This window comes from Clavelina lepadiformis, chromosome 2 (assembly GCF_947623445.1).
Source record: "Clavelina lepadiformis chromosome 2, kaClaLepa1.1, whole genome shotgun sequence".
Classification (NCBI taxonomy): Eukaryota; Metazoa; Chordata; class Ascidiacea; order Aplousobranchia; family Clavelinidae; genus Clavelina; species Clavelina lepadiformis.
The window spans coordinates 16,546,141-16,574,049 of NC_135241.1; the positions used below are offsets into that span (position 1 = coordinate 16,546,141).

Genomic DNA, 27,909 nt, shown 5'->3' on the forward strand with positions numbered 1-27,909 from the left:
TCCCATGTAAAAATGGATGACTGGAACATTTGAAAAATGCAAATGATTTGTCTAACAGGAAACAAACTAATTCAATGCTCCAGCCTCAGGTTGTCTATGTATGTGAGATGTGGTTTCTAAAAATGGCTTCGAAGTGCATCAAAGCACCCTTGATTCAATCTCGGCTGCGAAAGAAGGTCACAGTAGAAATCCCAAGAACGAACGTCGTCTCACTCTCGTCTGTATAGTGTGTTTTAGAAACTTTCCAAAAACGAAAAATAAGTAACGTGGCAAATGTGAATGCCAGGTGTCTCTAAATATAGTAGCACAGACGTCAGAGAGTTAACACAGTGTTTAGGGTGCTTTCGCTGAGCTAACCAGAGTTGAAGCAATGGTTTTGTAGCAGTAACGCCGTCAGCATTTTGTATTTACTATTTAGACACACATATATAGATGTCTTCCAATGAATAGATTTGGGAAGGGTGTGTTTTGAAATATTGTATCAAAATTTACATGAACCGGACGAAGGAGGTATTATGTAACATGAACGTCAACGCAAAATTTGCATCCAAATTGAAGTTAGGCTGTCGCCTACTTAAGTTAAAATCCCCCCCCCCCCCCCCCATATGCAGTATTGGAACACAAAGAACACCATTGGCTCATCAAATCGTTTCACAGTTCACATAGCGTTTACTACGAACATAATTTCACGCGTGTGTAAATATTTAAATTTTTTCCAATTACGCAGAATTTCACAACATGCATAGCAAAAGGCGATAACGCAAATTTTACTGAAGAGCAAAACGTAATAAAAGTGCAGTAGTCTCACTATACAAATTTAGAAACAACAAATTACATTGGGGTTCTCAGGTGAACACACGATAAAAGAACTTGTACCATGCCACTTTTTATAATAATACAGAATTCTTGTATGGTTGAACCAGCGTACCATTTTCTTTTGCTTCTTGGGCAACGTTGTTTTTATTTTCATTCACTGCATTGGAAACGACCGCTTTTTGTAGTACCTGTGGTAAAAGTGATAAGTGTTGTCCACATTCGAAAAAAAAACATGTGACGCGTTTTATCCGATTTAACTTACTTTGTCAATATCAGTTGGCCACAGCAGAATGCGTGCATAGCGTATACCTACGACCGGCAGGATGCAGGTAGCAATGATAAGCAGCAAAGTAAACCACAGTGTAGGAAACTGGTATGCAGTTCTCGACACACCTGAGTGTTACACGCATAAAATAAATGAAATACCTAAGGATCCTATCAAAGTTTTCACTTGTCACACAAGCCTACCAATGTAGGGAAACGAAGATGGAAAGAGATTGAATACTCCATCGCTACTCAAGGCAAACGTGAACGGGAAGTATATCAATATACTGCCCCAAACAAAGAAGTGGTTGAGACCGGTCCAGTATGTGGTGTCAACAGCCACCTGGAAGTAGAAAAAGTACAATAAAAGTATTAACGCTATATACAGTAGCTGTAACATACCAAGTGATAACACAAACAATGCCAACAATCAAGGTTTGTTAAATTTAGTTAATTAGTTTATTTAAGTATAGTTTACTAATTAATTAGTTTAATATTAATCGATTAACATTCATTAATTTATCATTAGTGATTAGTTTAATTTAGCAATTAATTTAATTAAATAGTTATTTAATGAAGTCTTTTGTTCATTTTCGATGTAAAAATATATCCATGTACGGTACCAAAAATTAACAGTAAAATATACCTGCAAAGTGACAACAATCAACATAGTAGTTCCAATCGCCAGTGCCACGGTTTGCTGGTTGCTGTTATCTTGTCCGTTGAAATTTACATTCATGAGGAAAGCACCGTACGTGAAAAAGAATACAGTCAGGCTTGTAAGTATGCCACGAAGAATGCTGCAAGCAAACACGGCTTATGTTACATGGGTACCATAATTAATTTCTCAGCTGTTATAATTTGAATACCTCTGTCCAAACAACTTCATATTGAAGTATTCGTTTCGTTGACCGGGAAGGTAGAGCCGGGGAAACTGAATGCAACTAGACTCGTCTACATCCTGAAATAAGCAGCAACCTCAGAACAAATTTAACTCTTTTTCAAGTGCAGTAAGCTACTAAGACTTTGTACTTTCCTACTGATACAGCGATATTTACCTGTTCAAGGATTGCCAGAATAAGTACCGGAGTGGCGGTGTAAACCGTGTTGTATAATGTGATAAACCAATCATCATAGATTGACTGTAAACCATATTAAAATCATTACAAAATGGCCTTCAGGTAGGCAAAAGTTTGAACAAAATAAAAATGAATGTTGTTTAAAACCTGCGCCGTAAAGCCGTTGAAGAAACCAAACCAGAAGTGGACCAGTGTAAAAGCGAAATTCTTATAAAAGAAATAATTCAAAAATTTGCATATCCTTATGTAAGACCAGCGACCGTGGACCAGCAGGAGCCTTTCTAAAAATCTAAATTGTCCGAAAGCGAAGTCTGAAGCTAAAACAGCTTGTGTGCCTTCTTCTCCGCTTATTCCTACTCCAATATGGGCAGCTACAGACAATAAAAACTAATTAAATTAAATAAAATGGGAGTTTGACTCATTAGAAAAACAAACAGGCAAAGGTACATAAAAATTAGACAAACAAACAATAAAGAAAAAATATCCTACTTCTGTACGAAAGTAATCAACTCCCAGTGAATTTAAAAAATGTCAGTTAGTTAACTGTCAGAGACAATAATCCCACCTTTGATCATGCTAACATCATTCGCACCATCTCCGATTGCAAGGGTGATGGCCTTTTTATGTTTTTTAACAAGTTCGACAACTTTCGCTTTCTGTAAAGGAGTTACACGACAGCAGATGACTGCGGAACACGCCGATGCCAGTTCCAAGAACTTCGTGTTCAATTCCTCGTCAAGAGCATATACCTAGTGAAAGAGAAATGTCGAACTAGGGAAAATGTAAGAAAATTTTACAACTGGTAAAAGTTTTAATTATGTCAAACTCAAGAACTTAATTATGTTTCTAGATAGCCAACATAACGCGATTGTAAGAATGTATTATAAGAAAACCTAGATAAGTTTACATGTAGGATTATTACGTTAAACAAAAGCTTTATACAGCTATATGTGTGCAGAGTCCTTCAACCTCAAAAAGCTTGCGTTAGATTTATAACATTTTTTATTCTTATCACACAGACACAATTACGCTGAACCTGCTCGCACATAACAATACATACCAAAGAGTGACCATTAATGACGAGACTATATTTTGCAGCTTGCATCGATTCATTATTTTCTGTGACTTCACCAATAGTTTCTTGACTATTGTCGGTTTCAAATGATGGATTGTTATGACTTTTGGTACCGGAGCTTAGAATTTCTTTTGTTGCTTTTTCTATTTCATTTTCGACCTGATTAAGAATTGTTTGGTTTTTAAAAAAGTAAAAATTTATAAAAGCAATTTATAAGAGGTATGTTCTATATACCTTTTCGGAAGAATATCCTTTAATTACAAACACTTTTTTCATGTCGTCAGTCAACATGTGGCACGAATAACCGATGTTAACGGCAGTTTCCTGTTTATCCCCGGTTAGTACCCATATTTTCATATTTGCTTTTGAGAGGTTCGCTATCGTTTCTGGTACACCATCCTGAATAATTACAACCAGTACTCACAGAAATAAGTAGTTGCTCAAACATCATAAACATAAGAGTTTAATTGCGTTTCCAAAGTCAAACAAACCTGCAGTTTGTCCTCAATCGCAGTTGCTCCCAGCAAAATCATGTCTCTTTCGATCTCTTCATACACTGCTGATAAACGATCTTCTCTATCTTCTAATGCTGTGTTTGCTTGTTGATATGCAGCATACCAAGCTGGAATATGAGTTAATGGCTTCACAATGATGTTTAACGAGAGTTAATGATTACACAACACCAAGGCTTGACATTTTTGGTGCAGTGAGTGTTCCTAATTGTCCCATATAGTGATTTACTTACTTTGAAATTCTTCCTTTTTCAATTCTTTCATCGCTAAACATAGAGTCCTTAAACCACTGCTTGAAAAACTCTGCATAAAATATAATGGCATATTACTTGTGCGATAGGCCCAAAATTGATGAAAGCTTGTACTACATCAACTTTCAAATGTATCAACGTCCAATGCATCAGTTTATGAACACGTTTATCCCTTCGAAGTGAAACTTACTGCCTTGGTGATTTCATGCAGGGATGAAGGAATTAATTGTTCTTTATGATAATATTGAGCAGACGTGACCAAGACAACACTGTGACATGAGACAAGACTTACATGCAAATGTTTTTCTGTTTTTGATTTAATGAGACTGTTGGAATTAGTTCCAAGTCTTTCTAAGACCACCGAATCTGCACCCTTGCAGAAGAGAAAAATCTTGTCTGAAATTCAAGATAAGGTAACAATTTACTTTCAGATATATCTTAAAATATTTGTAATAATACTGTATGTCCTGTAGAAACTGATATATCTTTCTTGAGACATTGATAATTACAATTAATAATAGTTTAAGAGAAATACTCACCTGACTCATCCTTTACAATCACTGACATTCGCTTGCGAACATTATTGAATTCTAACACAGCTAGCACTTTGTAAATTATTGAATTGCCTGAAAACAAGAAGGTATATGGAACATAGGAAATATATGCAAACAAACACAGACAAATTTATGTATGGTATAATTATAATGGAAATTTTAAAAACTTACTTTTTACATACTTACCCATTTCAATCACTGTTATTGTGTCAAAAGTTCTGGATTTCAACACAAAGCCAAAATTTCTAGCAGCTGACACAAGAGCATCTTCGTCAGGAGATTGGGCACGATATTTAAAAATACCTGATCGATAAAAGGTAATTCAAAGCTTTACCTTGAAGCATGAGTTGTGAAGGAATGTTGAAAAAATTCGATGCGCCCAAAATAATCTTTACACTATATTTCATTTCCAACACAGGGTTGTTGTTATGGCAATTTATTATTTGTTATTTTTTGTTATTAATGCAGTGTGGATGTAAAAACGATACCAGTTACTATTAGCATGCACTAATGCATGGGAAAAAAGTGACAAAGCAAAAAAAGTTTAAAGTGAGTATTAAAATAATAACATTAATAACTTGCTGATAACAACTAGTATGGCCACAAAACCCAACTGCAGTTTTTACTGCACTGCAAGTTGCTTTGCAAGCGAGACGTGCAGGTAATTGATGGAATTCAAATATCATGCAATTTAGAGTTTATCAAAGTGTACTCACAATAAAATGTTTAATTTTTCTTACCATCATTACTTTCTTCTATCATAGCCGTATGACAAAGAGTAATCAAACGAAAAAAATATTCACAACTTTTTTCTCCATCAAAAGTTTTATTGTTTTCATCACAAATCTTTTTGATCAAATGTGGGTCATAAAATTTAAATGTTGACTCAGCATACTGGTTATATGATAAATCCACAGGTACAGCTTTATCAATCTAAACAAAAGGTTTAGAAAATAGTAAAAAACATAATCACAAGTATCGCTTGTAAGAGCATTAAGAAAAACTCCATTTCTAAGACATACTGATTTTCTAGTTTTTGCATTCTATGCACATACTTCACCATCAGCAATTCGTTTGCCATCTTTGTCATGCAAATCTCCATAACGTTTTCCAGCAATTGAGCATTTATTAAACTTCATGACATTTTGAGTAAGAGTTCCAGTTTTGTCCGAAAAAATATATTCTACTTGGCCAAGTTCCTGCAGGAACATTTGAATTGCAATTACAATTACAAACTACACTACTATCAACTACATAACTTTTATTAACTTACAACAAATTGTTAAAAACCGACCTCATTTAATGTAGTTGTCCTGGCCTCTGCAGGAAGATTTTTTTTTTCATAATACAGAAGCTGATCCCAGTTGATGAAGAAACTTTGCCCAAGACGAATAAATTCAATACTAAAGGAACATGGCATACTTTATAAACTAAAACTTTGTCAAATACAAAACACTAAATTTTACATCAAGAAGTTAATTAATGCAATTTTATTGCAAACAGCAATATATTCTATCCTACCTCACGTAAAGAGATATTGGCACCAATGTATTCAATAGAATGAGATTGGACCAAAACATGAGAAAACCAGACATGCTTGGGTTTGGAACAGAAGAGTCCCAAGGCAAATATACTTGAAATTTCTGGAAAATAAAGCTTGTATTTTTAAAGATTTCTTCCCTAATTATTTCACTAAAAACGTTGTCTTGATATAATAGAAGTACTGCTTATCTATTTGTGCTATATGTTATCCATTTAGTTTATCAAAGGTGAAAACACTCACGTCTCCTAGGTCTGCTTCCCATACACTATTGAGAATAGCAGCGATCATGGACAGCACAAACAAAAGCAAAAATATCTAAAATAAAACAATGACTTTTTCAAAAACAAAACCATAGAAAGCAGCATAAAATAATTTTAATTGTTGACAAACAAATGGATCATAAGCAGAAAACACATAAAAATTCTTTTGGGTATGAAACTGAAACAGTGACACCATTTTTACGTACCCACCAAACCAGCTTATTCATAAATCTTTCAATATTTGTCCTCTTCATCTTACGTTTTCCTAAGAGCACATGAGTGTTTTGTTTATGTAAGTTTTGGTTAGTTTATGTAAAATGGAAATATCAAAAACACACTTATAATGAGTCAAAAAACGTTTAGCAGGTAAGTAAAACTACTAAAAATTGTTGTTGTTTCACAAATTATGTTGACAATTAAAGCATTGTCTTAAAATATTGCCAAAACGGCAATAAATAACCAAATCATGGCGTTCAATTTGCACACAACTGTGTAGTAAACAAAGCATTCTTGCATGTTTACTTCATTTGCATATCACTTGTTAAGTAGATATTAGTCATACCGCTATTTTGCATAAGTTTGGTGTCAGCTCCAGCAAATATAATAAGACCATAACACCAAGTCGTGTTTCGCAATGTACATCCTCTGAGCAATATTTTTTCATTGTCTAAAGCATAGACATCATCCTTCCAATAGAGGTTACCAGTAAATTTATGAAGGTTATTATTTGGAGCTTCACATTTCACTGCACCTAAAATTAAACAGATTTTGAATTATGAGAAGACATTTTGTTGTGTCTAAATAAAGAATCGTGTGTCGACCTCACCATCAAATTTCCAAATCCGGTCTAATTTTTCAGCTAAATCACCAGTTTCAGGAATTGCCTGCCGTACTTTAAGATTTGTTTCACTGCGTATAATTGCAAGTTAATAGTCAGATATTTTGCTTCTGAAAAGATTTAGCTCAAAATCTTCAAACATTTGTGAAAAGATTTTTAGCTAATTTAATATATAATTAATGTTAAACTTCTACAGAATAATTCAGCTATGTACGACCTGAGACCCAGTTGAAGGATTTGTGCAGACCAATTAGAGGTGTTCTTTGTTATATATGCTCAGCAATGACAACTATACTTTAATTTAATAGGAAGCAAACAGTTGCCAAGAACACTGTAACCAGTGAAAATAGATTGAAACAAACTATCTTCGCCTAGCCCTAGAACAACTTAGTGATTGGGCCTGTCTGCTAGTCATTACTACCACCCAACAGTATGTTGCCAACTCACACCTGTACAGATATTAACAGCCTTCGAATGTTGTGCTGTATATGAGTGAGGAAGGTAGAATTTGCGTTTGTGGTACTTTTGAAAAATGTAGCTGCAAACAGGCCACTAAAATGTGTTCAAATATAGCATAATTTATTTTAGATTGCTTCAATTAAGAGCGATGATTTTTCACTTGTACATTGTATTAAATTTAATGAAGTATAATTGGTTATTTAATACACAACATCTTGATTGGACATAGCTGCAATGAATAGTCTGTTGATAGGTAACGTAAATCTTAACTGTTAAATTAAACACAAAATTTATTGTAGTTTGCATACCCATCTAGCTCTGCAGTTTCTATGAAGACTAGGTTTTGGTCCTCACTGCTTGATAAGAGTAACAAGTCAGCCTAAAATTAGCAATAACACTTTTCAAGCACCAATTTAAGAAATGAGAGAAAAGAAAATTGAATACTTTACAAGCCTTACAGGTATATGCTCATTATTGTGAATTTTTATTATTTCCCCAACTTTTAAGTTCTTCCACTCTTCTTTATCCAATCTACACACAAAATGTTTTCAAATTTCTAAGAAACTTTATATAAGTATATAACACATTTTTCTTGAATACTTAGAGCTATTCATAAGGCATACTACAGTAACTTAGCAAACTTATTACACCAGAACCCCCCGGTATGTCGACCATCAGCGCAACCATAGTGAAGTAGTCGTGTTAGTGGATTTCATATTGAACTATGACACAATTGTCCACCCGACCATCTTGCTTACAAAAGCTAGAGTATAAAGCGGGTTGTTGTGACCCTGTTGTATATGAGACATGCAGAATATGCATTCAATACCTAATACATAATAGTAGGCGTTGTTGCGCCACACATTTAATAAATACGATAAGGGATTAACCACTTTCTACTGTGCTTCAAGAATTTTTTGATAGACGCTTGTTTTGTTGCAACTGTTGAAATTTCATGTGGTCATTGTTTTAAATCTCATACCCAGAACCTAGATGGGCAGTAACTTTTTCTTTCTGAAATCGTTCTTATCTTTTACATGTTCTAAAACCATTTAGAAAGTGTTAAAAAACATTGAAATGTCGCTGCAGATTCATTTGCAGTAGGCGTATGCCATGCATGGAGGCGTATACCATGCTGGATACCGGAGTGGTTGCATTGGAATGGTCATTAACCAAGGTTCCACTGTTATTAGTATAATAATCACCTTTCATTTCTCAGTAAATCCACTTTCCTGGTATTTAATGCTTGATCACTTTTGTGTCTGTACTAAAAACACAATTAACACTCAGCAATACATTACCATGCATACAAACTTTCTCATATACTGCAATACGCCGTTGCGAAAAATGAACATGACGAAAACAATAACATCAAAATTATTTTGCACATCTTAAGCACTCACAACATCATCAACAGCATCCTTTATTGCTGTAATTGCCAAAACAATTATTATGGGAAACAAGGTGGTTATAGGATTCAGTGAAGAGATCTCAGGAATAAACTGTGAAAAAAAGGATTTCATAACGTAGGACACACTTTTATTTGGCAATGCCACTGGCATGGTAAGTGAAACCACAAAAAAATAGCAAGTCATCATTTAAAACACGCCTAAGCTATTGAAAACTTCTTGGGTAAATTAACTTCATGTGTTAATTCAAATGGATATTTACATACCTTACCTGCAAAGCTAACAGAAATATAAAATATATATTAACCACACGATGGAACTGTTCAAAAAGATTGAGGAATATGAAGTTGTACCAGGTATAATGGGACGTTTTTATTTCATTGTTCTGAAAAAGTAAACTTTTTAGTTTTGAGAGAAATTCATTTATAGTTCCATCAGAATTAGCATATACTGTATTGTAATTTCATAAGCCTAAATATAGTAGCTGTCTATGGAATATTTATCGAAAATATTATTTATAAAAACTGTTGGGTCTATTAGGTAGTAATATTCTTCTCATTTATTTGACTTTTCATCATAGGTTCAGTGGGGACAAATGAAATAGTGCTAGTTGATAAGAGCAAGCACGAACAAAGTGGCAAAGCCAAGAAGACTTAAAATGTGCATGAAAATGGTGGTGGTATTAACTCCCTGATGACAACTGGCACAACCACCAAGTCAAAGTCTTGATCTCAATTTGCTAAAACCACTGTATGGATTTCCAATGTATTACATATAACAGCAACTTACACAATATTTAAATTCTTCGTTGTATTGGAAGTTATTGGCAGTAAGGTCCCTTTGCTCCTCTGAAAAGTAATGGTAGCATCAGTATCTTAACGTAACACATAGAGTGTTTATTAAAACTTTTTTTGCATTTACGAAGTTACCATTATTACATGAAAATAAACTTTACACTCTAATGTTTTGAAATTGTTATGATTTTACAAAATTTCACCAATTCACGTAAAGCAGAAAAAATGCATAATATTTAAGTAAATATAAATTATTCAGCAAGTGACAAAATGTTGTTAAAAACAAACAAGAAACATAAAAATGGTAGAAAAAGAAGCAATTTTGATCAAAGTTGTTTACAAAAGTAGCCACATACCTGATGTAGTGTTCCTAAAACAAGAAAATATTCCCATTGCATAAAATATATATGTTTGCCTGTTCACTTCCTGAAGTATGTTTATATGCACAATATTAACATAATCACAAACTTTTTTTAATTTAAGCTTTCAATGCCTTTAACTAGAGGTTTACAAACTAATAAAGGGTTTTATGTCTTTGACAGGTGTTTAGAATGGAAACCTTACATAAACACTAAAATCTGAAGTAGATGCCATTTGGTGTGAAAGTCAAAACAGTCAATTGTTTATTATTCTTTTAATGAAGCCCATACTAAGGATTCAGCAAATCTATATGCCATATACATACCAGCTACTATAACAGAATTAGCGTTTATTCACAATTGCGAAAGTATAACAATAGGTTAAAATCTAGCAAGTGCAAAGTAGCAAAGCATGTGCAGTTACTGATTGCAAGAATACATCAGAACAAATATAAACAACAAGCATACATTTAAAAAATATATTACTGAAACTGATGAAATACTACAACAATAATTCAACCTTTTGTGTAGTGCTATAAATTGACTAAGTGGATCGTTTAACATAAAATCTCTACCACTTTACAGTGTTGTCTAAGTACAAAAGTTAAAAGCTTTTTTAAATTTTAAGCAATACTGAATACCACAACATAATATTCACTGTCTTGGTCTTAAAACCTTTCAATATACTGATGCTTTATCTCAACATCGCTGAAAAAATTAATGATTAACTAATCAGATGACATGACGAACTAGTATGCTATTTATAGAAAACAAACAACTTGTCAGTAGTTGGTAAAATGTCGAAATGATCAAGCTTTAAATGGTCCAAAAAGTTTCAACACATAATTTGGTTATTCAACTCTAGAATGACAAACCACAATATTCAAATCTGACTTGTACCTGAATAATTACAATGCCCAAGCTCTAGTAGTGACGAGAAACATAATAAATAATACTAATAATAATTAATCAAATAAAAATTGATTGAACACAAATTAAGGGAACACAAGCTCAGACACCAAGCTTTGGAGCACCGAGGTATATCACTGAAGAAATTACATCATGGTTCTCCCAAGAAACCCGGTTTCTTTTATTGTATTGAATTACATTTTTCTCCAACAAATCCAACAAACCCGCCAAACTTAGAAGACTTTAATTATTCAAAAAATACATTTCAACTAACATTTACCCACCAAGGATCAGCACAAAAAGGCAAGAGTGAAAATGTATGGAAAGGAATAAGTCCATAACAGACTGCCATTTTAGTCAATATTTATTTTTTTGTATGTTTCAGTCATCACAGGTTGGTCGGTTGATTCAATAGCTGGTGATCCGGAAACTGTGGCAATTTCAGAAGTTCTGTTATCGGACCCTGGCGGTTGATTTTTCCTTCTCATGCTCATACGACCAGAGGTGATTAGGTCGCCAAATCCATGCTGATGTGAAAACGCATAACCGGACTTTGGACGAGATGTTCTTCTCTTGATTTTAAATTTAGTTTGAAAACGTTGCTTCAGATTATTGGCAAAGTTATCGGGAGATTTGATTCTCATTTTCTTTTCTTTCTTTCTCTCCCTCAGCTGAATCTGTAATATCTATATAAAAACGCACTTAGGTATGTCTTGAAAGACGTCATCATAAAAAGAAGCAGGAGCATATACCAGGTTTATTCGATTGTAAGCTGCGGCTTAATAAAGTTTTTTATCATCATTTTTGGGGTTTACATTTACGAGCAGCTTGCAATCGAGGGCAGTTTAAATTCTCTTACCAATCTGAAACTTTATCTGTTTGTGATACTGTCATAGAAAATACAGAATATATTGCAGATGCATACAGTGTTTGTGCAATGTGCATACTATGTTTCAGTGCCGTTTACTGTACCACCATATGCGACTTACTATTAAGTAAATACAATATAAGATTTTTATCAAAATAAAAGTGTACACCATAGTGAAAGCAGCATATCAATGCCCTATAAGGCTCAAACTTCTATGCTAGGGTGAAACTATTTGACAGTTTGTTCACTTCTTGATTGACCCGGTATAATTTCTACATTCAGTTTATTGCAACCTTGGTTTTCTGGTGACTACTTGTGCCAATTTCATTTTTTGTTTTAATCTTATACATGCTTTAACTCCTCTTATTTTCCTTCGTAAGCCCTTAGATGGCATCTGCATTAAACTGCTGCTGTAAATAGCTTATCATATTTAAAACTGTTATAATTAGCATATAGGATGCTAATTAACGCTCATAACCTATTGTTTCTGATAAAATTCTTTTTTTAAACAGTTTTGTAGAAAATCATATACCTTCTGAGCATACGTCGGCCAGCATACAGCGTATGCAAATCTTATAGCAACAACAGGTAAAATGCATATCATCACTACTAAGAGAAGGGTAAGCCACAAAGCAGCATGTGTAAATGCATTTCTTGAAACACCTGTAAAATACACATTGGATTATAATAAATAACCAACAACCGAATAAATTATTCATTCAATAAACAGTACTAATTTCTAGTACCAAGCAAAAATACAGTGTAAAACAAGTGTTATATACTGACCAACAAATGGAAACTGTGAAGGCACTAATTGGAAAAGGCCATCGCTGTGCATAGCAAATGTAAAAACAAAGTAAATACCAATACTACCCCAGATAAAAAAGTGATTTATTGGTGTCCAAAAAGATGTGTCTAGTGCAGCCTAAAATATAAGAAGATAAAGAAGAATAATTGATTTCAGCTTTCTTAAAATTTGGCACGCATCATAAATATGGTTGTCAGTTACAAACTGTAGTTTGCTTCAACCTTACATTACGTGGTGTGGTTGATACCTGAAGTGAAACAACAATGATAAGGCACGTCGATATCACCATGGAGACAGTATGGTAGTCAGTCATGTCCATTCCATTGCTGGCCATTCCGGTACTGAAGGCACCATACGGTATGAAGAACAAGACCAAACTTGTAAGAATGCCTCTAAAAAGGCTAAACCACAAATAACAATAGATGAAAACATCATGGTTATATGCCACTGCAAAGAAGCTTTGTAGATTGTAAATAGGTGTATACGAGTCTGATGTTTAAAAAACTGCAATAATTTAAAAGTACAAAGCACTGGTTAGGAACTACAACTGATATGTATAACAAAGAGTAAAGCACATCATCATTTCATTGTTATTTTTGTATTTAAAGCACAAACCTCACAAAAAATATTTTAACATTAAACAATTCATTCTTCTGCCCTGGGAGATACAATTTTGGAAAACGTACACTGAAATCATCATCCAAGTCCTGTTTACATTAGAAAAAATAGCATTTTGGTTCAGTTGCTTTCTTTTTTGGGGCGTACAGCTGTTAATATCGTTTCATTAGTTACAAGAACATATTGATTTGTACTATTGTTTCAAAATTGTCTTTATTAAATGAGTGAAAAAACATAACAAAATGTAGTAGTAGTACTGGCAGTATGCACACAATACAAATTAACCATACTAGTAATTGTTATTTGGGACATGCAAGTATCAATGCATGCTGAGGTATGAAAGTGCAGTAAAACTGCACAAGAATCTGCCTGAACAAGGAATGTGCCAAATCATAGGAGATCTGGTTCGAGAAAATACGAATAACAAACTTTTATATTTGTATGAACCCGAATCTGCCAACTTTGATCATTGCAAAATTTCTGACGAGCAAAGAAATCATGCTCAAAGTTTTCATTTCGTTGAGGCAAAATAGAAATCAAATTGTTTCTTGCGTATTTGATTTGAAATTAAAAAAATACTAAATATTTCACCATCATTAATGTTAACCAAACAAGTAGAAACTTTCCAATTTTTCTTATTTTTGCATAATCAAGGCTTCGTCCAGAATCTGCTGTTCAATTGGAATTTGTGAGAATTAGAAAATTAGACAGCATTAGTGCGTAATAGTTGGAATTGTATTTAATTCAGCACATTCCTGGTCAAAACCTACAAGACATGCTCAAAAAGAAATAGGCAAATTTTAATATGGCAAGAAAAATCAACAAAGATAAGCCATCATAACCAGATAATTTGTTATGCTTAAAATTAATTCAGATTCAGCACAGTAATTGATACTTCTCAAAAGCATGCACCTGCAGTTATACATTTGACCAGCCAAACTAATCTTTCAAGTGGCCACAGCTCAAGAAACATAACGTTTCACAGTGAGTTAAAATTAAATAATAATTATAATCAGCGATGCATATTAACTCTAAAATTAAAAGAAAAGATTCAGACAAGAAAACCATCAGCAAACATTTATGTAAAAATCCCGAGTTACATTCCATTCTCTATCACCAAATTTACCCAAGCTACCACCAAGCCAGGCCTGTAGCCAATTACCTGATCCAGAATGGCTAGAACAAAGATAGGTGTGGACGTATAAGCGATGTTGTACAGCGTAACAAACCAATCGTCGTATGCTGACTGTTACAACGGAAAAAACAGAATACGGAAAATTAGAACAGATCTAACAAAGATGAAAATGCGTGGCTTAGTAGCCACAATAGACTTCCTCATCTTTCACTGGTGCAATTCATGCGACAAGATAGTAAGATTTACTACATCTAAATTTTTTCTGAAATTTAACACTTCTATGAACACTCCAACCATTTGCCATGGCATGTTAAAGTTATTACGATGAACAGAGCCATGTTGGTTTTACCACAGATAAATGGTACATAGGCCAAACAACTATTTTCATTGCCGTGATAAAAACACACATGACAATGGAAGTGCAGATGTAATGTGTTGTGACAAGATTGGTTATTTATAGTTCACACAAAATGGATTCTACCTGATCGAACACAGCTAAGCATAAAACATGAAATGATGAATACGCAACGTTGTATAAAGCAACAAACCAGGGTTCGTATATGCCCTGTTGTACGAAAAATATTGTTGTTAGAATTTTTAAAAGCCTAATACACTCAGGAAGCCTGTGGATGACAAATGCTGACAAACTTTTCTAAAACAGTATAAAGGTATGAATAACTCATATTGACAACGTACATTTTTTATTTTAGCAATAAAAATTGCAACTACAATACTCTGAGCTTTACCTGAGCAGTAAGGCCATTGAAAAATCCATACCAAAAATGGACAAGTGTAAATGCAAAATTCTTGTAAAAAAAATATCCAAAAAACTTGCTCATTCTGACATATGACCAGCGGCCATGGACTAACAGCAAGCGCTCTAAAAATCTATAAAAGACAGCCATAGTTATGCAATTTCTAAAAATATATGTTTGACAATGCTAAACATATCGAAATATACCTAAAAAGCTATCATACTTTACCTAAATTGGCCAAGAGCAAAATCAGATGAAAGAACAGCTTGCGTGCCTTCCTCTCCGCTTATGCCAACTCCAATGTGTGCAGCTAAAACAATAAGCAGTAATCATCTGGTACTTGAGAAGAAAGTTGTTGCAGTGTAAGCAGCAATTTCTTTTAAAGATACCAAATTAAACTACAAAATAAAACCCACCTTTGATCATGCTCACATCATTTGCTCCATCACCAATGGCGAGAGTGACGGCCTTTTTGTTGCATTTCACCAATTGTACAACTTTGGCTTTTTGCAATGGCGTGACACGGCAGCATATCACTGCCTTGCACAGTGATGCAAGTTCAAGAAATTTCAGCTCTAAGTCATTGGCTAAAGCGTACACCTGAAAAAATACCTTATTAAAAATCTATAGGCCTATTGATTATAGTGCAACTATAGGGACAAAATGGTATTGTTGATTTGAGTTTCCTTCTGAAAACAAAAAATTCCGATCAGTTAAACACTGGTCGAATATATATCTATGGAGATATTACAAGTATCAGATTTATCACATGAACTCACATTATGAGTGACACAAAAAATGCCTAATTGTTAAATTTTAGCTAAACTTTACTCTGCAGTCATCTCGTTAAAGAAAATGCTTCCGGAATACAGTCATAAAGGTCATGTGTAATAAATTTTAAATAAAATACATTGCTTTGGTAGTTTCATTTATGGGCGTATGAAGTCAATATTTAAGGTATTTTGAATTGTTTATTATCAAGGAAAAATGGAAACTAGAAACTAGAAAAATTAAAAAATTGGTTACTAAACAATCATGAAAGCATTAGAAACAGCTTACCAAACTCTGGCCATTAATAACCAGCCCATATTGATCAGTGCTGCCAGACAAGATCGAAACAGATTGGCCATTTTCCTCAGAAGACGTGTGATTTATAAACTAAACAAAGAAGAATAAAAATCCTCATTTTTTGGTGATTAATACATACGTCAACAGCTTCAAACCACAAGTGCCATAGTGTAACATTCAGGCAAAAATGTTGTCGATGTATTACAATCAGTGTAATGCTAGAACTCCACTGATGGAAGGAAGTTATAGCAGCTGTTTTTCAAACCTGTACATCATCATCGTGCAAATTGGTTGAAAAGTTAGATCGCTCACTTGCATGGATTTCATGCATGGCTGCTGATATCTTGGCTTCAACCTGCATTGATGACAATATAATAATTTAACAACAATTGATAGTATAACAGATACCAGCAATCTAAGCCGTAACTTAATGTTGAAAATTTTCAATTAAGTGCTATTTGAAAAGATATAACTGATCAGGGTTATGAAATATGATTAATTGATTATTCACAATAATAAAAATTAAAAAAAACATTGATAAGATTTCTTACCTCTTCTGAACTGAATCCAGAGATAATAAAAACGTTTTTCATTTCATCAGTAAGCATATTACATGAATAACCAATGTTTACTGCAGTTTCTTGTTTATCGCCCGTTAAAACCCAAATTTTGATGTTTGCCTTTGCCAAGTTAGCTATGGTTTCAGGCACGCCGTCCTGAAAATCAACACAGATAGGATGCACTTAAGAACGTACATCAAACATAATTTCCTTTCATCGTTAAATACAATATTCCATGTAATTGGGCAAATAGAATACAAGTTAACGCAGAATACAGTTATTTAATAATAAAAATTAATCAGAACACAAAAATAAACTTGGCTAAGGTATTCACTGTACTTGAAGTTTGTCTTCAACAGCGGTCGCTCCAAGCAAAATCATATCTCTCTCAATTTCTTCATACACAGCTGAGAGCCGATCATCGCGATCTTCTAATGCTGTGTTTGCTTCATCATGAGCTTCTTTCCAGACTGATTAACATTTGACAATAGGATGAAAAAGATGACAGACACTTTCTGCAACCTAAATCTATCAGCAACCACAAAACATAGTACTAACCGTTATATGCATCTTCATCCAAATGTTTTTTTGCCAAGCAAAGTGTTCTCAGGCCATCACATGCAAAAGCCTTTTTGAATAATTGAGTTCAATTATAATATCACCACTAACATGTTTGAGTAGAACAAAATTATTACTAAACTATGCATGAGACTATTGCAAATTCAATTAGGATTAGGATGATTTGAGAGATAGATGTATTTTGAGTTAAAGAAATAGGTGATGACGGTAAAATGTTTTGTATGAAATTATGTTACCTCTAAATGTTCTTCTGTGATTTTCTTCATGTCTTCATCTGAATGAGCATCTAACCGCTCATAAATAACAGTATCGGCTCCCTTACAGTAAAGTGTAATTTTCCCTGCAAACATACACAACACCATTAACACAGCAGTCCACAGTTAGTTTCCTTGTAAGTCATGAACAATTCATACAGAATGAGATGTAAATTCAAACTAAAGTGTAATTTCTTCGTAAAGAAATTGCAGCCTTATGATATTAGCACCTCCGTCTTAACACAAAACATGTAATGAACAGTCTCTCCAAGATGCAATATTTAAAAAGCACCTTTAGGATCCTGGACAATCACTGACATTCTTTTACGAACGTTGTCAAAGTCAAGAATAGCCAGTACTTTGTATTCAACTGCCTCTCCTGAATGAAGATAAGTCATGAATAATTGAAGATAAGGTAATATTGAAGGCTTTCACTGTTTCTATCAGTTTACGCAAATAGCTGTCGACAAACTGATCAAATGTGATGTTAGGTGTTACAATTTAAACTTTATTTCTCATTTTCAGCTCACCCATCTCTACTATGGTGATTGTGTCAAAAGTTCTGGATTTAAAGACAAAACCGAAGTTTCGTGCCGCGGCAACTAACGCACCTTCATCCGGGGACTGTGCTTGGTAAACCAAATTTCCTGGTTCACAACAAGAAAATTCAATTTAATTAAAGACTAAATTTATAGCACAATCAAAAACTGAAAAGGTCAGCAAATATTGTGTATGATTGTAATGCCATCAGAATTGAGATAAAATAAATGTACATTTCGAGAATTCTTCATTTTGACCTACTAACAATGCATGCCATACAAAAATCATTACTTTCAACTTTTGAGTTGCATCTTGCATGATAAAATGTATTGAAAGCGAAAGAAAAATGTTTTTAAACAGACACAAATGATAGAATTTACAATTTAAACTTCATTGCAAATATTAAAAACATAGCTTTTTATACCATCTGATGTTTCATCGGGCATCACTGTATGGCAAATTGAGATCAATCGAAAAAATTCTTCACAATTTTCATCATGATTTTTTATAGCATTCACTAAGCGAGAGTCGTAAAATTGAAAGCCTTCTTGTGCATACATATTGTATGACAAATCAACTTTTGAGGTGTACTACAAAAAGCAAAGTATTTGGCATTATTCAAACAATTTGATACAACAACAAAATATAAAACTAGAACCTGATACACCAAACATAAAATAACATGAATTAACATAACGTAGATATATGTTCTCATACAAGTCCAATACATTCAGCTTAAGACAACATAGAAGCTCATAGAAGAAAATTATCGCAAGCGGAGATAAAGAAATAAAATCCTGACAGAATATTTCCAACAAAACATAATGTGTAACTTCCTCTTATAAGTACAGGACATCAATATACTTTCCTCAGAAATAAACAATTGGATAAGATGTAAATTAACAGTTTAACAAATGTCATAAATATTGAAATTAAATGAAATGTAAAAATCTATGAAAAAATGAAAATTTAATTTTTAAATGTAACATGAGAATTTCAACATCAGGATATTGAAATTGTAGTAACTTATAAAACATTTACTAGTTCTAGAAACTTTGTTCTTCAGTCAACATGCTAATAAATTGAATTTAAAACTTTGACAATGAGGCTGGTAGCTTATTTTAACATTCGCTTTCTCTATATAAGTGAAGAAAAATTAAGCTAATATTTTTATGAAATTAGCTATAAAGAGTAAATACTACATGGGGAAAAAAATAAAAGGGCAACAAAACCATGCACCTCATCAGGATATACCGCATTGCCGTCTTCATCAAACACATCACCATATCGCTTCCCAGCAACTGTACACTTATTAAATTCCATAACATTTTGTGTAAGTGTTCCAGTTTTGTCCGAGAACACATACTCAATCTGACCTAGTTCCTAAGAACATAAAATTTTCATTAAGCACAAGAAACATATTTTGTTTCGAATAGCAAAACAATTCAGTAATCAAAATATGCAACAGGTATTTACTTCGTTTAAAGCAGTTGTTCGGTAAACTGCTGGGAGATCCTTTTTCTCATAGTACATCTTCTGATCCCAATTGATAAAGAGGCTCTGACCAAGGCGAATAAACTCCACACTAAAATATGACAAATATGATATGGAGCTGAATGCAATAAGCATTAATGAAAAAGATAATAAAAACTTTCATGATGAAGTTTACCAAATGTAATTGCAAGAAAAAATATTACAGTATCAAAATTATTAACAACATTTCCAGTAACACTTATATAGTTTTATGATATTTTGCTAAACATTAAGATAATTAATGTATTTCCAAAAATATTCTACTTTCCTTACACAACTACAGTCAGGAAATTTCACAAAGATGATTAACAGCATAACAGCTGAATCATGAGTATAATAACTCCTTTTTCAGTAGCCTAGTGTAAAATTTGAACAAAGCAAATTAGACCAAACAACTAAACAAACATTCTACCCATTCAACATACACTTTAGCCTTAGTGAAGCATCACCAGGCAAAGTGTGAATAAACAAAATCCTGACAACAAGAAATTTTGATTTTCATAATACATAAGCATTAAACCATTTACCTGACATAAAGAGAAATAGGCACAACAGTGTTCAAAATTATAATATATGACCAAAAACTAAGAAAGCCTGACATGGCAGCACTGCTGGCAAAACCTTCCCATGGTAAATATACTTGAAAGCTCTGTCAATACATGTAAATTCATTGAATAACTGTTAATATCTTTTAAATATTCGTTTCATACCAGTAACAAAAGCTTTAATTTTATTACTACTGTGTAATGGTGATACAGTTAGATTTTGACTTTGGTTAGACTTAAAGATTGCAAGTTTATGTATATATAGATATACATTAGGCTACATGTAAGATATACATAACACTTCTCTAATAGTAAATAATAACTGTGTGCATATTATACATTATGTAATTCGCATTATATAATACATATTTGAATTTGGTTAAGTCTGGAGTGGTTCTGTGTAGAGGGGAGTGGTATTATACATGTACCTATTAACTAAATGTGCTTGGAGTTGATGACAGATGAGTATAGATAAGAAATACACATGTAAATACACTAATATATCTTTCAAAGCAGAACCGTTTTGACATATTAGATGGTTTTTTACCTCTCCTGTGCTTGATTCCCATATGCTGTTGCCAATGGCTGTAATAATCGCCAATAAAAGTAGAAAAGCAAAAATCTGTTGACAACATTCAAACATTTACCCAAAGAAGTCATTTTTGCTTAAGAAAAAGTCAATGGTCTGCAAATAGCCACGACTAAACATAAGTCACAGGACCTTCTGCTTTAGGTCATCATAAAGTTTATAATTTATACAGCGTTATCAATTATCACATTGCAAACCTTAATCTACTATCATAGCATTACAATTTTTTTGCCCATTCATCTACAGCCCTTCAGAAGTAATAAAGCCCTGTTCTGTTCATCACAAGCTTTCTTTATAATCCAATTAGTTAGCAATTTTACACTATTTAAATCTAGCATTAGTTTCAATTCAGTTAACCATACTAATCACCCTCACAAAATGTTGATGCACAGGGCTCTAGAACTATTTTTTGGGGGTTGAGCCAAAAAAATATTTGCTGAACCATGATATAACTAACTTTGTCTGTCTGTCATGCAAATTGTAGTAACCACTGATTTATTATATTAACGTTCACAATGTAGCACAATGTCAAGATGTGCTTGAAGTTAGTTAGTTTTAAAGCCATAGACAAATTAGCAGCAGCAATTAATAGATATATATATATATGTGAAGACTAGTTATAATATGGTATAATAGACTACTGTTTTATGAAAAGTTTCACAATATAGCAACAAAAAATATCATGTGTTTGAATAATTAATTAACAACATCAGTTAGCAGCATATTATAATTCTTACCAGCCACACTAGCTTATTCATCAGTTTTTCCATGCTTGTCTTTTTCATAATAGACTTTCCTTCAAAAATGCAATATGATAAGCATGTCATAATAAATGAAAGTCATACGCATTACGGAAGGAAAAAACTGCTGTACTGGTATTACAGTAAATCTTTCTTCACAAAGCAATACTTATCACAAAAATTGTTTACCAGTATTTTGCATTAATTTGGTGTCGGGTCCAGCGAATAAAACTAAACCAAAACACCATTCCGTATTGCGCAGTGTGCAGCCTCGTAATAAAATTTTTTCATTGTCAAGTGGAAAAGCTTCTTCTCCCCAATACAAATTACCAGTAAATTTGTGAAGATGGTTATTAGGAGTCTCACATTTCACAGCTCCTATTGCACAAAAAAGCATTATCATTTCACACCGATGCAATTTAGTTTCTTGGAGTTGGCAACAAGCTAAAATATCAAGATAAACACAGTTTAACCAATAATTCTAGAAGAATATTTGCTCCATCAAAATTAATTATTTCCACTAAAACTAACACATTTATTCGACATTAATATCTATGTTGTTGTGTTATAATTATCTTGATTTAATTTTCCAGAAAAAAGACATCATGGCTACTAGCCAAAGAAGTAAAGGGTGGGCTTTAATTGCATCAATTGTACATGTTAAGATTATCACAGTTTTACAATAAACAATTCAAGAGTTTTCTGTTGCACAGTTCAAATGCTTAATTAGCTAACAGGATACAAATTATAAGTGCATGAGCATTGAATACAATGCACTAAGTCATTTGCAGCATCTAATCATACAGAAGGAAATTATAATATAAAACACTAACCCAAAACAAAAGCAATTTTTCAAGCATATTAAGAACAGGTATTGGCTAGAATAGGTAAAGCACAAACCATTGTAGTCAGAATATATTACAATAATCATAATCAACCAACATCAAAAACAATTACAAAAAGCATCAAAGCACTATCACAAAAAAATTACCCTTGAAATTTGACAATTTTCGTAAATCATCATTCATATCTCCTGTATTTGGGAGGGCCTGTCTAACTTTGAGATTGGTTTCGCTGCACACAACAAGATTAATGAATACCGTAAATGTGAAAACTCATTTACAAGTTAAATTTCAATTCAAAATAATCTATCAATCAGTATAAATATTTTCTAATTAAATATACTGTATAAATATCTTACTTGTGTTTGTCTGAATAATCACTGTTTTTTTTTGCAACTTTTCAATGTAAAAAATCTTTTTAATTTTATAAGTTAGCAAACCTACTGACTGGCCCAGAGATTAGAATTATGGCCACGCCAATAATCTGAACCTCAGCATGCTTAATCGCATGACAATACCCCATGCGTAAAATATTACTGTCTTACTGACTACTCACAACAATTTGTTCTACGACTAAGTGTGTGAGAATGCAATTTGGAGAAGTTTCGTGTTCGTCTTGATTTGGCAAATTACAAGTTTCAACAAATAAATATGCAAAAAGTAATTTAAGCATCTTTATGCATTCACCAACAGAGCTGGTAGTTGCATAAAAGAATGGTAGCAGATATTGCTGATAGTTCAACCATACTAACCCATCCAATTCTGCCGTTTCTATGTAGACCAGGTTGTGCTCCTCACTACTTGACAAAAGTAGTATATCAGCCTACAATAATATTAAAATTAGATCAAAATATGTACTTACAAAATCAGCAGTAAAGTTATGATTAGAAAACAAATTATGCACTGTGCTGCACTGGTGCGCCTTGAGAGGTATTTGGTTGCACAGTGAAAGGAAATTGCAAATGTAAAACGTGGACAAAAATAACATCAATATAAAAATTGCAAATGTTTTTAACATGTTCCAGTGCATTGCGGCAAATCAACACATTAACTCATTTTAAAAGGAATGTGGCCAATGTTAACACAGTCAGTCGTACCCCGTTTTGATGTCAAACACTGCACTCTTATTATGATATTAAATAGTTTTGCAATTAACCTACAGCATTGAAAGATTATGAATATTAAACAAATTTGGTATATGCTATGGATAAATTGTATATTTTACCACTAATTAAGTGATTGCACTAAAGCATTATCATAAAACTGTGACAAGATGTTGCAATTGAAAAACTTACAGTTACATGGTTGTTATTTTCTAATTTGATTATATCTCCCACTTTTATGTTCATCCATTTTTCTTCAACTAGCCTAAAGGTACACAAATGAAGTTACAAGATAAAGGTACACAAATTGGCTAACAACAGGATACTGTGAAAAGACTGAAAACTTCAAGGAAAACTTGTATCCTATATTATCAGAGCAGGGTGGGTTAGCAACGCATGAGTAGCTTACTGGCCATTTCTTAATATGTGAGATATTCTGTTGTTAACTGAGTGATCACTTCTGTGTCTTCTCTAAAAACAAAGCATAAAATAAGATGTACAGCACCACTAACTATTGTCATTAACATAAAAATTTGAAAATTTCAGTTTTTTATAATGTAATGCAAAATAACAACAACTTGCAAAGTCATCAACCGCGTCCTTGATTGCTGTGATAGCCAACACGAAAACAATTGGAATAAGAGTGGTGGTTGGATTCAACGATGAAATTTGAGGTATGTACTAAAAAGATATATACTATGATTGTATGTGATGAATTGGATATGCAAACATAACATAGAAATGCAGTACTACAAAATCTTATCATGGTAAGACAACAATATAGGTATTTTTGAAGATTAGGCTCAGATAACATTCTTTGACTTCAGCCACACTCAGTCACTATTATATGAATTTATATGGGATTAGTTTGCCAACAGCGATTTCAGTTCTCTAAAATTTACAGCAAGACAATTTTTCAACATATGAAGTATGTATAAGTAGTTAAGCACAAATGTTATATATATCTCATCATCCAATGAATATAAAAATACAGCATATATATATTAAACCAAGTGTAATTATTTCAGTCTAACTTGAAAGTTTTAGTAGTGCTTTTTATTTCCTATCCTTTGTAATTTGTTTCATTCACCAAAAATATTCAGTATATGTGTATGATATGTAAGTAATTAATGCCTATAAAAATTTCAGCTAAATGAACTATGTATGCTTGAACAACATGTACACACTAACAAACACTTAAACACACCAAGCTTTTATTAATCATTCTATACCATCGAAATTACTATATTAACTTAACTATCAAAAAAGGTCAAATTTATTTGGTATTTTGGTTACCACACAACAAATAACAGAGAAAACAAACACATCAAACCCTTACAAAATTAATATACTTTAGCACAAAAGAACATAGAAGTAAACAAAAAATAAACTTTAGAAATAAAATTAAAAAAATGAAAAGTATTTGTTTACAGTCGAAAATGCAAACAAATAAATACAAACACTAGTATTTATTGAGTATTGTTATTGCAAGCCAGCAAAAATAAATGACTGATGTATTCATAACACTAACAAGAAATAGGAAATACAGACTATTGTATTTCTTGTTCCTAACATGTAATACCTGTAAAATAAGTAGTACAACAAAATAAATATTCACAACTCGATGAAATTGCTCGAAAAGATTAAGCACGATGAAGTTGTACCAAGTGTATCTTGATGTTTTAATTTCGTTGATCTGTTGTGAAAAATATTAATAAGTTTTGATTAAAATCATACTGCTGTTAGGTTTATGTCTCACTTTTATCATACGTTAAGTCTCATTTCAAAGAAAAGTTCATTATACATCATACATGAAAAACTGCTTAATGCAACCACGAATAACCCAACTTCGGACATTTTGATGAATTTTTACCTCCTTCCTCACATTTGTTTCTTTTCGCTACCCACCAGGTTGTTATATTTGGATATTATAGCTTATTTTCATACGTATGTCACCTGTCTAATCTTACTTTCCATACATGCTTTCTACCTGCATGATGCCTGTTTTCTGCAAGTGTGACATGTGACTATTAAGTCAGTTGTTACTTTTCTTTTGGGATAATTCTTGATCATGTTTAGCTTTTTGGCATAAACATGCCAATGAGTGGTAAGTAACAAAAAGGTGAGTTTTAGGTAATTTGTGGTTAATTACATGATCCAGGCCTGGTTATGGCCACTTTGGTTATCACAACCATTCAGATATTGTGACCAATGGCCCAAAGGTTGTCACATTAAGCAGCTTTAACTATCATATCCATTGCATTATTCTTGTAAGTAATATACAGTGAAAACTTGTTAAGTTTAAGCTAAACAACTTCATTAAATTGTTTCCATTTATCCCAGGTTGTCTGATGTATATACCTATTTATAACTAATATGCAATGCAAACATTTTGCCACAAGCAATTATATTATATACCTTGAATTGCCTAAAATTCTATATTAAGTGAAGTTAAATTAACAAGTTTTCATTGTATGCTAATCATTTATAAACAACACTGTACTCTAGCCTATGAAAAGTTCAAAAACAGTAATCACTTTTAAGTTCCAATATTATTTCAGTTATTGGCATGACAATAAGATTATCTGAGATTTCACAATAAAGCAAACTAATTTGATATCATGTTTGGCTCAAATAAAATAATAAGCTTATCAAATCCACTTACAGCATAGTTAAACTTCGCATTGTAAACAGAATCATTGGCGACCAAATCCCGTTGATGTTCTACAACAAATACCAGCCAGTTAATAAAAAAACGGCTTAATTGGATAAATTAATTCACGATGAAAAAATAACCATACCTTTCACTATTTTTTTAAAGAATGGCAGTATGTCCATAGCTACAAACAACAAATGATAGTGAAATCTGTTGGGTCATGTATTCCTACCAGACTTCTAGTCTAAGTCACTAATTAAACCTTCTTTAAACCGTTTGGTTTGGTATAAATGAGCTGACAAAAAAGGTGTGACTATAATGGCATGTCCAAAGTTTTACTAAAAAATAAATCAATCTAAACAATTTTATTGCCAACAATATCTGAAATGAAAACAGAAAATGGAACATAATGTCATCTCACAGGTTGGTAGCGAACATAGGGTAGGCTAGGCAATATGTAAAAATAACCAGTAAGCGAAATTTTGTCAAAAATCGCTAATCAAATTTTTAGTTTTGTATATTTTTAAATGAAATTTCGTGTGCAACATTTTAAAGCCCTTCTCTGTTAACATTTCAATTTTGAAGTTTCTACCAACAAATTATCCTTCTTTTTCATCAAGACAAACACACCGTACTCAAAAAAAGCTAAATTTCTTACTGAGGCGAGAAATTGGTCCCTGTACAAATCTTTTAATTTTTCGCGAATAATAGGAGCTAGAGAGCTCTTTTTTTGCACACCATCACAACAGTTCCTTCTCTAAGTATCTTTAAATTTTCGTGGAGCTCTTTCATCTTTAAGTTTCTTTTTTAATTACTTTTTCTACAACGGTCCAACTTTGGTGAGGTAGCCAATATGCGAAGATAGTGTGACGGTTACGTCACGAGTCATGACTCATGAGTTGTTTGGAAATGATGAAATTTTATTTTGGGATCTTGCAATTCAGTTCTTGACTGGACTTGAATTCTCCATAATGAGGTTCAGATAAATTACCTCGCTTGAACTGATGTGCCATATATATCGTTGTAATGTTTGCAATCCTTCCTTTTTACGTGATTGATTTCACTGTTTACTACTGCGCAATATAGCATTCAGTAAGCTTTGCCCGAAGGTGGAAGCCTTTGTGTCCGATAATAAATAAAAATGGGAACGTTATCATTTAGTAATACATATAGACAGAATTAAGCAACTAACAGCATTGTCACGCCGTTTGTCATTGTCACGCCATTGTAACAGCATTGTCACGCCATGAGAACTCATACCATCGAAGCAGAAGTAAAACAAGTTATCAATCATCAATCGTCCTTGCTCATATTTTAACAATAGCCGCCAGTGTACGCGGTCTTTATGGCGAATATGTTTGTTGTGTAATACTTAACACAAGTAATACACAAGCGAATTAATGTTTGTCGTAATAGTTTCACAGTACTGTACTGTAAAATCCTTTGAGTCACACGTTGTGGGTAGAATGCGATGATTGCGACCGCTGGTATCACGTTAAATACACCTACTTGGATCCCAGTCTCACCCAACATGAAGTCGAAAAGCTTACTTACCTCTGTCATTATTGTGAGTGAACGCATATCTGAAAGCTAC

At 32.9% G+C, this 27,909-nt stretch overlaps 2 protein-coding genes across 4 annotated transcripts; both read right to left on the minus strand.

Moving 5' to 3' along the window:
• Positions 1-628: 628 nt before the first annotated feature.
• Positions 629-10,352, minus strand: LOC143447260 (phospholipid-transporting ATPase ID-like). The gene is made up of 30 exons (XM_076947275.1): positions 10,211-10,352; positions 9,850-9,908; positions 9,332-9,445; positions 9,055-9,153; positions 8,857-8,918; positions 8,110-8,182; positions 7,960-8,030; positions 7,181-7,263; positions 6,917-7,105; positions 6,561-6,619; positions 6,335-6,409; positions 6,073-6,194; positions 5,846-5,954; positions 5,607-5,750; positions 5,292-5,484; positions 4,738-4,854; positions 4,537-4,623; positions 4,290-4,393; positions 3,980-4,049; positions 3,726-3,856; positions 3,469-3,633; positions 3,220-3,393; positions 2,725-2,908; positions 2,307-2,530; positions 2,139-2,222; positions 1,950-2,041; positions 1,727-1,880; positions 1,285-1,423; positions 1,079-1,209; positions 629-1,004 (listed from the first exon to the last, which is right to left on the minus strand). The coding sequence occupies exons 1-30, from the start codon at positions 10,245-10,247 to the stop codon at positions 888-890; spliced, it is 3,462 nt and encodes a 1,153-aa protein (XP_076803390.1). The 5' UTR covers positions 10,248-10,352; the 3' UTR covers positions 629-887.
• Positions 10,353-10,548: 196 nt separating this feature from the next.
• Positions 10,549-26,718, minus strand: LOC143447259 (phospholipid-transporting ATPase ID-like). Of its 3 annotated transcripts, none has more exons than XM_076947273.1 (32): positions 26,461-26,718; positions 26,325-26,383; positions 25,242-25,355; positions 24,242-24,340; positions 24,069-24,130; positions 23,852-23,924; positions 23,309-23,379; positions 22,706-22,788; positions 21,904-22,092; positions 21,712-21,770; positions 20,933-21,007; positions 20,368-20,489; positions 19,784-19,892; positions 19,562-19,690; positions 18,732-18,897; positions 18,298-18,414; positions 18,060-18,146; positions 17,750-17,853; positions 17,493-17,562; positions 17,274-17,404; positions 16,926-17,090; positions 16,640-16,729; positions 16,366-16,464; positions 15,723-15,906; positions 15,535-15,616; positions 15,298-15,439; positions 14,579-14,662; positions 13,414-13,505; positions 13,046-13,199; positions 12,777-12,915; positions 12,523-12,653; positions 10,549-11,808 (listed from the first exon to the last, which is right to left on the minus strand). In XM_076947273.1, the coding sequence occupies exons 1-32, from the start codon at positions 26,495-26,497 to the stop codon at positions 11,476-11,478; spliced, it is 3,651 nt and encodes a 1,216-aa protein (XP_076803388.1). In that variant the 5' UTR covers positions 26,498-26,718; the 3' UTR covers positions 10,549-11,475. The 3 variants fall into 3 exon arrangements, with proteins under 3 accessions (XP_076803388.1, XP_076803387.1, XP_076803389.1); XM_076947272.1 differs by having other exon boundaries at positions 19,547-19,690; XM_076947274.1 differs by lacking the exon at positions 14,579-14,662 and having other exon boundaries at positions 19,547-19,690.
• Between the last annotated feature and the right edge of the window lie 1,191 nt (positions 26,719-27,909).